The sequence below is a fragment of the Protopterus annectens genome, chromosome 10.part0 (assembly GCF_019279795.1).
Source record: "Protopterus annectens isolate FY-2018-M chromosome 10.part0, PAN1.0, whole genome shotgun sequence".
Taxonomy (NCBI): Eukaryota; Metazoa; Chordata; order Ceratodontiformes; family Protopteridae; genus Protopterus; species Protopterus annectens.
In genome coordinates this window covers 403,746,807-403,759,896 of record NC_056744.1, presented here as the reverse complement: position 1 = coordinate 403,759,896, position 13,090 = coordinate 403,746,807, and the positions used below count along the sequence as shown (strand labels likewise).

Genomic DNA, 13,090 nt, shown 5'->3' with positions numbered 1-13,090 from the left:
GCGTTGATGCCTAGTTTAGTGAATTTTTCTATGATTCCTGAGTGGGGAATGGCATCAAACCCTTGGCCAGATCAGCTTAGGCTGTATGAACCACCTTCCCTTCATCCACGGCTCTGGTACTGACTCAAAGAAGTCAACCAAGTTGAGCAGGCATGATCTACCCTTCACAAATCCAAACTGTGTGGGATCCAGAGTTTGGAGATTCCCTATATCCTTGTTTATTTGGTCCATGATGATGTGTTTCATAGCTTTGCATATCAGTCGCTCCTCCTTTGTGGACAGGGATGACTGTAGGAGTGCGCCATTCGGTAGGGACAAAGCCTGAGGTGAGGCTGTGATTGAACAGGGCACACAGGTGAGGTGCCAGTTCACTCTATAGTTCATGTAGAACACAGCCAGAGATATTGTCAGGTCCCATAGAAGCTGTATTCTTGGCCTTGGACAGTGCTGTTTTAACCTGTGCAGCAGTAATACTGGGTGCCTGGAAATCTACTGGTATTGTGATTGGTCCTTTGGGGAGGGAGGCATAAAGTTGGCACTGAATCTGACGGCCAGTATATTGGCAATATCTGTTGGCTCTGTATAGGCGGTACCATTGTGCAGTAGCTCAGAGCAAATCTGGGTATTGCCGTGGAGATTCTTTACATAACTATAGAAGGCCTTGTGGTTGTCTTTACTCTCTGCTGCAATTCTGTTTTCATAGCTAGCGTCAGAGGATTTGATGAGGGATCTCAACTTTTTGTTGAGGTTGATAAGGGAGTTTTTCCAGTCTTGGGACTTCACCTAACTCTACATCAGTTTCCTCATTCTGTTGTAGAGTTTGTTTATGGCAGGGGACCACCAGATTGGCTTCCTTTTTTTGAAGGAGAGCATCTTGGTTCTATTGGATATGGCGGGATCCATGCATTAGTGTATGTGTTCGCACAGTGTATTGGTGTATGATTCGGCGGTCATGCAACTATTCCTGTTTGCATGGGTGCCATGAATTTAGCCACCTCTGTTTTTAGGAGCCTAAAGTTAGCTTTGGAGAAGTTGTTCATGGTGGTTACCTTTGCGGGGGGGGGGGGGGGGGGATTTCCAAGGTGATTAGTTTGTGGCCGGATCTAACCAGGGAGGAGTTGACTACTGGTGTAGAGCAATGGTTGCCCTTGTTAGCAATGACCAAGTCAAGGATGTTGCTACCTCTAGTGGGGGTAAGAACGAGCTGTTCCAGTTTATTGGAATTCATGAATTCCAGGAAATGTTGGACAAGTGTATTGGTACATGAGTAGTTTTCCCAGTTAATTGAGGGGTAGTTGAAGTTATCCAGTATAAGAGTGTTAGGATGGACCCTAATATTCTCTAGGGTGCTTAGGAACCTGGAGTGTGAGTCTTGGGACATGGCTGGGGACCTATACCAGGCTATGACCTGAATCGCTGTCTTACCCAATGTTAGCTGCACCTGAAGTATCTCTGATGCGTTCTGTTAGGCTACCAGTCTGGAAGTGTGCGCATCCTTTATGAATACAGAAACACCACCACCTTTGGAGCTTCGGTCCAAGTTCTGGGGCCGAAAGGTGTGGAATGAGTTATAGCCTGGTAGTGCAGGGGTGCTTTCTGCTGCCTTAAACCAGGTCTCTGTTTCAGCACAAATGATGATGTTCTACATTTTAAGGAGTGCTTCAAGCTAGTGTATTTTGAGATTTAGACTTCTAGTGTTGAGCAGCATGACCCTCAGATTGCATTTGTTTGCAGCTGTTACGGTGGTAATTTGGTCTTTGATGATTATGTGCAGTTAGCAATCTATGCTGTCCTAGGGGAGACAATCGGTGAAAATTTGGCCACAGGACAGCTATCTGCCCAAAAGCTAGAAAGTACACTCCATGTGTGCATCCACAGAAGCATCCATGTTTAGCCAATATGTCCTGACACCATACCTGAGGAGTATGAATATGTGCAAGTATACATACACCCAGGGATTACAACATCATTTCACCGCACGATGCTCCCTAACCAAAAGAGGAAGGAATTTAACTGTAATAGTAAAATCCAGAATTAGTGGACAGTGATAGTCTGTTAGCAGTTGGCTATTGTTCCACTCTCAACTTCCAGCAAAAAAAAAGATGAGGTCTCCAGTGATGCAAATTCTCACTGGTGAGAAGGAATTCTTGAAGGGATGTTGGTCATTCTGTGGATGGTAGGGACAATTGTTCCCTACCTCAAAAGTTTAAGCAGCCACAGGCTTGATTATAACAATACAGAGCTTCTCCCCTGCACCTACTTATAATACTAAGGAGATGCAGAGGAGAAGTTCTCTAAACGAATAGCGTGAGAGGCAAATAAGACTTTTTGCACTGTTTCCATTGATCAAATGTAATTTTTGATCATTACTCTGCACTCAAAAATTGCATTCAATTTCATGCACTCTGAAAAAGTGACCTAAACCTTCATGAGACATTTATACTATGAGCAAGTGGATTCCTCCACATAAGACTGCTTTGTAGATAGGTATTACATCTGGTAACTCAGAAATCTTACATTTAATCAGTGTTTTTTTTTTCATATGCTATTTCCACAAATGAAGGTGAATGAAACAAGGTTTTTCAGTCTCAGTTAAGATACAGTGAGGCCTGATCGGATAAGTGACAACAGATGCTGTGGTCAACCCTGCACTCCCCAAATAAAATACTTTAGTGTATAATTTTGTGGCTTTTTACCAAATATTATTTTATTCATTTTCTTTCACAGAAATGGATTTAGTGAAAAACAAGCTAATCCAGTGCACCATACGTTAGGATAACTGCCTTATAAATTTCAAATATATCACAGTTTTTAATGACTTACTGATGTCAGAAGAGCTCCCTTTAAGACAAAACAAAGAAAAGCTACACACAGTATAACAAAACTTAGCCAATATGACTCAAAGTCCCTACTGTAGAAATCGTAAATGAATGTAGTAAATGAACTCTCTCACAAAAAACAGCCACAACTGTAATAATATATTTGTTGTACGCCTTCTTCATGTAGCCTTAAATATCCTGCACATGTGCTTTGTAAGAACCAGAAATCTTCACAAGAAGCTAAGCTGATGCTCAGAGACTCCCATACCCTGATTATAAGACATAACAGCTTACTTCAATATGTCACCCTACTCCCCTAAACCCTAGTACTTTATGTACTGATTGAGGTGCAGCACAGCTACACTGCCTAACTAATAAACTGACAACAACATGGTGCAGCACAGCCCCTGGGAAACACGAACAAGGATCTGCAACAAAACAGTACCTTCAAAGTCCAAGAACAAGGGACAGAGACAGGGCAAAAAAACTAATTTTGAATTATGTTTAAGTATGTACATAAAAAGGTATAAAATCCATAGCCCTCGCTTAAATTCTAAAAGTTAAGATAAAACCTCTCAGTTTCAAAGGATAAACTCAGTAAAAAACATGAATTTTGAAGTAAATCATCTTCTTCATATTTGTAATACCTGTTACATTAACTTGCAAAATACTGTAACCATTCCCCCTGTATATAGAAGTGCTACAGTATTCTTTGAGTTATTGTTGCTTACTAACCTGTTGCAAATTCGACTTGTGTCTCCCGCTTGAATATTCCGTTAGTTAGAGTGTAGCCATTCACTGCTTCACCAATTTGTTTTGCAGTTGTCCAATAAATAGGATTCAAGATAGAGATAAGTTTCTTCATTGCTGGGCCTTGTAGGAAAAAAAATCATCAGTCATTGTACTTGTCTGAAGTAGGGTTCATTAGTTTATCAGCTACTTTTTTTAACTTGTTTTTTTCTTGAACTTTCCAGCTGTCTTATAGTCTTGTACTGTTATTCTTATCTAATATTTTTCTAATAATTTTCTAATATCTTATAGACGTCCAACAGCAACACTTTTGTGAAGATGATATGAGCTTTGTGTGCCGCATAACACAAGGAGACCACAATCTCTTAACATGTCAGGGATAAAGGTAGGAAATCCCTGTGTGAAAATTGTCACCTGATTCCATACTGGCTAGCTGTATGTTGATAGCTACAAATACTGCCTACCTCAGCTGTTTACATACTGCTTTGTTCAAGTATGTATTTCCATGTCTACCTATTGGAAGAATGACACCCATTACTGTAAGTCCCACCACTTCCAAAATTAAAGTATGATTCTGACAAAAAAAAAAAAAAAAAGATGGAATTTTAAAAACCGTCTTACACTTTTGAAACATATTTGTGTTTGGTGAGCAGGCAATAAGGATGGGGGATGTGCCTCACACAGCCCTGCTATTTATATACTGCAAGATCACTGTACCTTGGAGTAGGGGGAACACTTTCGGTTACTGAAGAATTGGAATTTTACGTGTGTGTGTGTGTGTGTGTGTGTGTGTGTGTGTGTGTGTGTGTGTGTGTGTGTGTGTGTGTGTGTGTGTATATGTACATATATATATATATATATATATATATATATATATATATATATATATATATCCTATTCTCACTTAAGTTTCCAGTATTTTGAAGATTATAATTATGACCCTCAGACTTTCAACAGGTACCTTTGTCATTCCCCATCTGATACTACCTGGTTAATTACTCTTCCTCAAGGCTACATATCTCAGTTTTTCTCCTTCTCTCTTCCTTGTATCGTCTTGCACCAGTGTTACCACTACTGTTTTTTCTTCTGGTGATGTTAAAGATTGTCTTGGTCCCTGTGCCAGTTCTTTCTCCTCATTTTCTCCAGCCTGACAGTATCACAACTTAATAAAGTTTGTTCACCTAACCAGTTAGGATCAAATCCAGTTTTGGACTGCTCTGTAGCCATTAACTGTATGTGACACATGAAGGACTTGGTCCCTCCACTCACTTCTGTCTAGTGCTAGAACAATTAATTGTATTTGGATTAATTATCCTTTAATCAGGTAGCAGGAGGTTCCATAATTTACTATATGCATGTCTATGCTCCTTTCTATGCAGTTGTTAAATTCTGCTGCTTGATTTTGGCACTAAGTCATTATAAAAGCACCATGCCTTTTGTGCAAGTATCCATTCTATGATGGTATCTCTGTATCCCCTTATTATCTTCATCATCATAAAAAAGTACTTGCTGGTTCACAAATTATTGATCCTTAAACAAGAAAATCATCTATTTGAAATCTTTTTCTTTTAATACACTTCTGTAATATTTGCAAAAATGTACTTCCATCCTACAACTAAATTGGACCGGGATGAGAAAGAATATTTGGAGAGGAAGGCATATCTCAGTCCACCTAAATCACAGGCTTGGGGAAGGAGATTTGAGAGGCAGGGCCAACCAAACCATGGTAACTCCCGTGATAATGTATGCGATTATGATGGGGGAGAGTAAACAAGATCTAATAATATAAGAAGTCCCAGTAAGGTGGAGCAGGGGACCCCTCTACCTAACAACAGGAGTCTCCCTACACTAAGACATTCTGAAAGAATTAGACAAAGGAATAATGGACAGGGGCAGACAAATAATAACCAGGTTTTTCACAATCCCCCATTATAGAATCAATGGAGAGGAAGGAATTTTCCACGTACCAATCACAACAGGTACTATTAGTAGGGACACTACGAGTAAACTTAAGTATGGAGGAGGAGGAAGTAGACATCAATAATAGTAGTGAGACAGAATTGGCTACACCTTGTAAAATTGTTATGAATGAAGATGATGATTTCAAGATTTACAATTTTTCTAATACCCCACCAGACCAAAAGATGGCCATCTTTTTAAGTAAAGGGTTGACATTTGCCCCTTCCTCAAAGGCTAACTGAGATAGCACAGTGATAGATGTTAAAATTTTCCTGAGGAAGTTGAATTTGAAGATATTATTTGGAGCGAACTTCAGCAGGCCACAGGACTTGAACGTAGCCAGTACTTACAATGCCCCCTGCATCCAACACGTCTACAATTTGAAAAGATTTGTGATCTCAATATAAGAACAATGTTGAGTGCTGGAAGAAAGGAAGAAAACAACATGAATGAAGAAGAATATTCCATTCTGGAATATTTGAGGTGTCAAAATATAAGGGTGATGAAACCTGATAAGGGGAGTGGATTGGTAATTATGGACTGGCACGATTATAATGAACGACTGTACAAAATCTTGAACACTGACACATATGAGGAAGTGACATTAAACCAGTTGAATGGAGCTTATCACAACATAAGAAGTACCCTAGAGGATATGTTTATAGAAGGCAGATCTGAAATGGATATTTTCAACTACTTGAATATGGCTGCTCCAGTAAAAACAATTACTTTTTGGAGTTCCCAAGATTCATAAAGATTTGAATAATCCACCGATGAGACCCACTGTTGACGGAAGGAATTTGATTAAATATGCATGTGCTAAGTTTCTTTACAGAATGGCTCACTGCTACAGTAATCCCTCTCCACAAAGGAGGAGAGACTAATGACCCTGGGAAATATCGCACCATTAGCCTGACAAGTCTGATATGCAAAGCTATGGAACGCATCATCATGGACTTAATAAACAAAGATATAGGGAACCTCCACACTCTGGATCCCACACAGTTGGTTTTGTGAAGGGAAGATCATGCCTGCTCAACCTAGTAGACGTCTTTGAGTCAGTCACCAGAGCTATGGATGAAGGCAAGTTGGTTCATACAGCCTACCTTGATCTGGCCAAGGCCTTTGATACCATTCCCCACTCAGGAATCATAGAAAAATTCACTTAGCTAGGCATCAACCCCTATATCACTAGGTGAGTTGCAAATTGGCTCACAGATAGAACCCACAGTGTGAAAGTAGCTGACTCCAAGTCAGACTGTTGACCAGTCACGAGTGGAGTCCCACAGGGTTCGGTCCTGGGTTCTCTCCTGTTTGGTATCTACTTCTCTGACGTCCAGAACAACAAGAAGGGACTCTGGCTGACAAAGTTCACATATGATTGCAAGTTGGGAGCCATAATTAACTCTCCAAGTGATGTTGACATGCTACAGAAAGGTCTCACTGAGACCAATGACTGGTGTCAGAACCATGGCCTTAAGCACAATGCCAAAAAATGTGTTGTCATCCCCTTTGGGAAAAACCCAGTTCCCATGAATTACCACTGAACACCGAAGGCATCATAAGAGACCTGGGAACACAGGTTGACAGCAACCTCTTTTTTGACCACCACATTGCCACTGTGGTCAGAAAGTCCTTCTGTGTGGCACATCTCATTACTAAGGGTTTTGCATCCAGGAAGAAAGAGGTCATTGTCTCCCTCTACTCTTCCCTCATTAGGCCAATCATCGAGTACAATGCCCCATTTGGCATGTACCTCACTAGGCACCTACAACAACTGGAGATGACGCAAAAATACCTAACAAAGAGGATCTTAGGCCTTAAACACTTGTCCTATATGGACAGACTCAAAAAACTCCAACTATTCTCTGTCTCATATCGCCTACTTACAGGCGATCTCTGCTTGACTAACAAAGCCATGTCTGACCCAGCTCTGTTAGAAATGCTACATCTAAAGAAATCCCAATCCCTCCGCACTACACGCTCCAGAGACCTCAACCTCATTACCACAAACAACAGAACAAGCTGGAGGGACAGGTACATAACCCAGAGGCTGCTCATGCTATGGAATAGACTTCCCGGAGTGCCTCACTGGCCCTCTTCAACAGAAATCATGATGAGTGGATGGGAAATAGACAATTCACCCCAGGGATCACTCCAGTGGCTCTACTTGACAGAGGCACTGGGAACTAATGTCGGGTGGCACGATGCCAGGGTAATCCTATGGGCTAGGCTTGTACAGGCTCCAGGGCCATTAGCCTAGTACACACCTTTGAACCTATTAAATTGAAACCCCTCCTATCTGCATAGTCACAGGTTTGCAAGGATTCTTGAACCTTCCTGGAAATTATTAATGGGGTGGACTTTGACGCAAATGATTTTCTGCTCACAACTGATGTGAATGACTTATATTCTGTGATTCCTCAAGATACAGGAATAGAATGGGTGGCTAACTTCCACCTAGACAAGGTTCTCCCGCAAGAACAGATTAATCTTTACAAGGAACTGTTCGAGTTGGTTTTGCATAACAACTACATTTATTTCGATGGGAAATATTTCTTACAGAAATCAGGGATAGTGATGGGTTCCCCTTGTGGGGGTATCTTTTTCAAAATTGTCATAGCTGTGTGGGAGTACAGACTTGTGCTGGACATTCCCTCCATTAGGACGAATATTAGAACATATGTCCGCTTTTTGGATGATATATTTATCATATGGAAAAGAGATGATGGAGGTATCCACCAGTTTGTCCAATACATTAACACTACCCCCTTCTTGAAATTCACATCTGAATATCATCTTGAAAGACTTTCCTATTTGAATGTTTTACTAAAAAAGGACAATGAAGGGCAAACATATACTTCTAAAATTTATAGAAAAAGCACGTATTCCAACTTTTTTTTACACTTTACAAGCTCCCACCCTTTCCACCAGAAGAGATCTGTAGTGGAACAGCAACTAGTCCGAGCAGCCAGAATTATTTCCTTGGATTCTGAATTTCATCAAGAATGTGCTAATCCTCATATGATGTTTCTCAGAAGAGGATATCCAGAATCACTGGTTCTGGATTTGGTGGAGGAGGTGACGTCAAAAAGATTGATTGACCATTTCAAGCCTATTCTCTCTAAGGAAGGAAGTCAACATCAAGATGAGGAAGCCACGATAGCTACTCCCAATGTTGAACCCACGGAGGCGAGTACATCGAAAGAGTTTGGCACGAGTTTTGTGAGCACCTTTAACGCCAATAGCTGGGTTCTGAGGTCCATTTTTAATAAGAATTGGACATTGTGATATGATGATGTGGAAATACGTGACAAAATCCAGGAGATTCCTCCATTATTATATCAGTATTTATATTAGCTTTTTTGGAGCAGAAAAAACAGGTCCACCAAGAGGAAGGTCTGGTATGATAAAATGTGGAGCCTGCTCATATTGTAAGTTCATTTATGAGGAGTCCACATTTCAGGTAAGGGATGCTACCTACCATATTAAGGGTATTTTTAACTGTGAATGTAAACAAGTTGTCTATTTAGCACAGTACCAGAAGTGTCCCTGTTTTTACGTTGGAAAAACTGAGCGCAAAGTTAAAGACCATATCTATGAACATGAATATAGTATTAAAAAAATGAATTTATCTTACACCTAAGCTAATCATGTAAATATGAATGAATATCATTTTTTCTTAAATATTTTGTCATTGATCATGTCCTAATAAAGGGGAGGGGAGGGCCTTGTGAATTTTATTTGCAAAAGAAGTTAGTATGGCAACTAATTTTTAATGCCTATTTTTATCCAGGGTGGAATGACTGCTGCAGTATGAAACCTATTTTTGAATTAAAAGGTTTGACTAGAAAGGTAATATTTTAAGTAAGTGTAACTCCCTTTGGGGTTAAAACAAGTTATTTAAATAATAAGGTAGTTTGGTCTTGTACCTGTCTTTGTTTTATACTTAAGATATTTAAAAAACAAATGTTTTAAAGAAAAGGGTGGGTGGACCTTTAAGACACCTGAGAAAGTGGTGTAATGACTGCATCATTGTACTTGAGTCTTTTTAAACAGAGCTGTTACTGTAGGTGAAGAGTCTGAAAAAGGTCAAATATGGTTTAATTGAATGAAAGCACTTATTTTTATTGAAATAAAGTTTATTGAAGGACTGACTAGCTTTTCTGCTGAATGTCATTGCTTTCCAGACTTGTAGCAGGATTTGGATTATTTTGTAGTTTGTGTCGTGAAATCAGAAGTCTGGATCCTTGTCATAACAAAAAAAAAACAAGTAATCTCCGTGGTATCCCCGAAGTCTCAAACAACCCACTAAACAAGTATAGTGGGTCCAAAAAAAACCAGTCTAAGAAACTTCTCTGTGTGGAAGATTTTCAATCCATATATATATATATATATATATATATATATATATATATATATATATATATATATAGTTAATCACTGTATATTAATCAGATTAGACAATGGTAGTAGAAGTAGCGAACTTAAACTCGTCCTAAATCAAAAAATAATAAAAAATATATATGAAATATTGTACAGAATTATTAAGTATTCGAAAGTAATCCAAGCAGGGTAGGCAGTCTGTTTCCAGTCGAAAATCCTTTATTAAGTACACAGACAAGCGATCCAAGTAAAACAAAAATAACAGAGTAATAGTTTCCTCACAAGCTTTCTAATTATATATATACTTTTTATCAGGCAAGGGAGTGGTTTATTGTGCTGTAAAACAAAGTGTTATTGGTATACATGTTAAATTCACATCCCTTCCCCCATCAGTGTGACATTCGAGCTGGTCCTGCCCTACTTAGTAACTGTCATAATAATATAACCCTTATGTATTTTAAATAAAATTAATAATGACGTGGTACCGCTTATTTAACCAGGTTATTAAGTCTGTGGTTTTATCCAAGACAATATACTACATGGCTGGAAATATATAAACCTTAGACCATTTAGCAATCAAAAAATATATATAAATATATACATATACACTTCGCATGTAAAAAATCCACTGTAAAAATCATATTCTATTTTCATAACTTATTTTTAACAAAGGTCGCTTTTGTCCTTCTAGACTTCTTCAGGTCTGTGTACAAGAACCCTAAAAATTGTCTACAAAAATATTATATAATTGGTTAGTATTGTTATTACACATCCTTTTGAATAAAGTGGAAAAAGAACAAGAAAAAGAAAAAAAATGTATGATGATGGAAACAAAATATACACTTAAATTAAAACTGATTTAACATGGTAATTAACATGGCATTTAAAACCAGCTGGAAGAATAAAATAAAATAAAATAAAATTAGTCATGTAAACAATGTGGCAATTTTCTAAGTTCTAGTACACTTTTAATTGAACAGTAGTAGTTTAGTCCAGGCTTCCTAAAAGCGTTCAGCTTTAATTGCCACATGAGTTCATGTTTGTCCAGAATATTCGGGATGTCTCCTTCAAGATCACCCATGTCTATGCGATCCAGGATCTGGAACTTAAAACATGTGTGTCTTTTATGAAGAGAAAGGTGTTTGGCTAGTGCATTATTTTTACATCCAGAACGGATTTCTGACAGATGACGTGAAATCCTACACTTAAGTTTATTTACAGTCTTGGCCACATAAAATGCATCACATTCATTACACTGTGCCCTGTAAATTACTTTTGTAGTGTTGCAGTCACCCCCTGCACTGGTCTTAATGATTTTATTTAAATAAGGGCAATAAAAACTATCACCTTGCTGTATAAATATGCAAAATGTACAATTAGCTTCACATCTTTTAGTGTTTCTCTCATATGGTCTACGTTTAAATTCAACAAAACTTCTAATGTTCCTGGCCTTCCTATAAACATATGATAGAGCTTCACCTAAGATATTAATCAGAAAAGGGTTTCCTGTGACAACGGCCCAGTTTTCTTCAGTAACATTTTTGATACTGTGATAATCCAATGTGTATGTCAGGATGCAGCTATTTTTGCATTTGTTATTCTCTGTGGAATTTCTTAACATTCTCCTGCTGGGGAGGTTGAGTGAAGGTGCTTCAGTCCTTTTCAGTTCTATAATGGGTTCCAGGATGTTTTTTAACATCTGACTTTCATAGCCTCTCACTAGAAAAACATTCTCTAAGTTGTTTAGGTTTCTTAAAAATGGCTCTGTCTCTGTGGCAATTATAGTTAATCTATAGCCATGGGACTTCACCACATTAAACTTTTAGTTATGTACTCACCATAACTTCAGATGTTTGGGATCCATCTTGCCTACATTCTGACTGATGGGTTCGGAGCCGATCCCTCGGCTCCGACTCTGCACGCTTATGCCAAAGAGCGAAGTCTCTTATTGGCTGAGCTTACTATATCCCAGGATGCACCACTACCAGTCCCCCAGATCTAGTTTGTCCGCATACATGCACACATGCACGCACTGATTATATAACATCGTCAGATGAAACAAGATAAAACAGTAGAACTCAAAACCGTTCAATCTCTTCTGATCTCCAAGGCAGGGGGAAGGAGGGTGGGTATTAGGAATGTAGGCGAGATGGATCCCAAACACCTGAAGTTATGGTGAGTACATAACTAAAAGATGTTATGTGATCCTATCTCGCCTACATTCTGACTGATGGGACAGCGTCCCTAGCACCTGAATCCTGGGTGGCTCACTGGAAAACACTCCTGAGTACCGTGGAACCAAATGATGCTCGCCCTTTAGATGCCACATCCAATTTATAATGGGAAATGAAAGTGTGCGGATTTGACCAAGTAGCCGCAGCACAAATCTCCGATATAGCAAGTTTGGAATGAAAGGCTATAGAAGTTGCCATAGCTCTGGTAGAGTGAGCTTTGATAGATGTTGTAAGTTGCTTATTCGAAGAAGAATAAGCCTGAGTTATACAATCTCTAATCCATTTGGAGATAGTAGCTTTTGTAATGGTTTGACCCAATTTATTGTCTGAGAAGGACACAAACAATTGGTCTGACTTACGAAATTGTTGAGTCCTGTCTAAATAGAATCGCAATTGCCTGTGAACATCCAATTTATGGAGAGTGTATTCTGCGTCATTGGAAAATTTTGGGAAGAAAACTGGTAGCTCTAGAGATTGTTGAAGACAGAGATTAGAACAGACCTTTGGGACAAAGGATGGATTAGGCCTAAGTGATACTCTATCCTTGTGGAAAATCAAGTGCGGGGTTTAATAGATAGGGCTTGAAGCTCTGAGACTCTTCTTGCAGAAGTAATTGCCACTAAGAAGGCAGTTTTCCAAGACAGATATTTTAACTCACATGTAGCAGCAGGTTCGAAGGAGGAAGATGTTAATGCACGAAGCACCAAATCAAGATCCCACGGAGGCGCAGGATGAAAAACTGGGGGTCTTAACAGGCCCGCACCTTTAATAAAAGTCTTGCATAATCTGCTGCTCATCAATGGAGGATCCATAGATTCGTGGAATTTAGAGATAGCCGCCAGTTGTACTTTAATAGTAGAGACAGAAGATCCTTGATTAAACAGGGATGTTAAAAATTTCAAAACTTCGGGATCGGAGCAGTGATAGGGTCTAAGCCCTGAG

General features: G+C 39.1%; 1 protein-coding gene across 1 annotated transcript in view; it reads right to left on the bottom strand.

The window, feature by feature from the left end:
• Positions 1-13,090, bottom strand: part of HMCN1 (hemicentin 1) — a 5,606,893-nt gene that overhangs the window by 276,772 nt on the left and 5,317,031 nt on the right. The window contains exon 95 of the mRNA XM_044085314.1: positions 3,555-3,692. Coding sequence (XP_043941249.1) covers positions 3,555-3,692 — 138 coding nt within the window. The remainder of the gene's footprint in view (positions 1-3,554; positions 3,693-13,090) is intronic.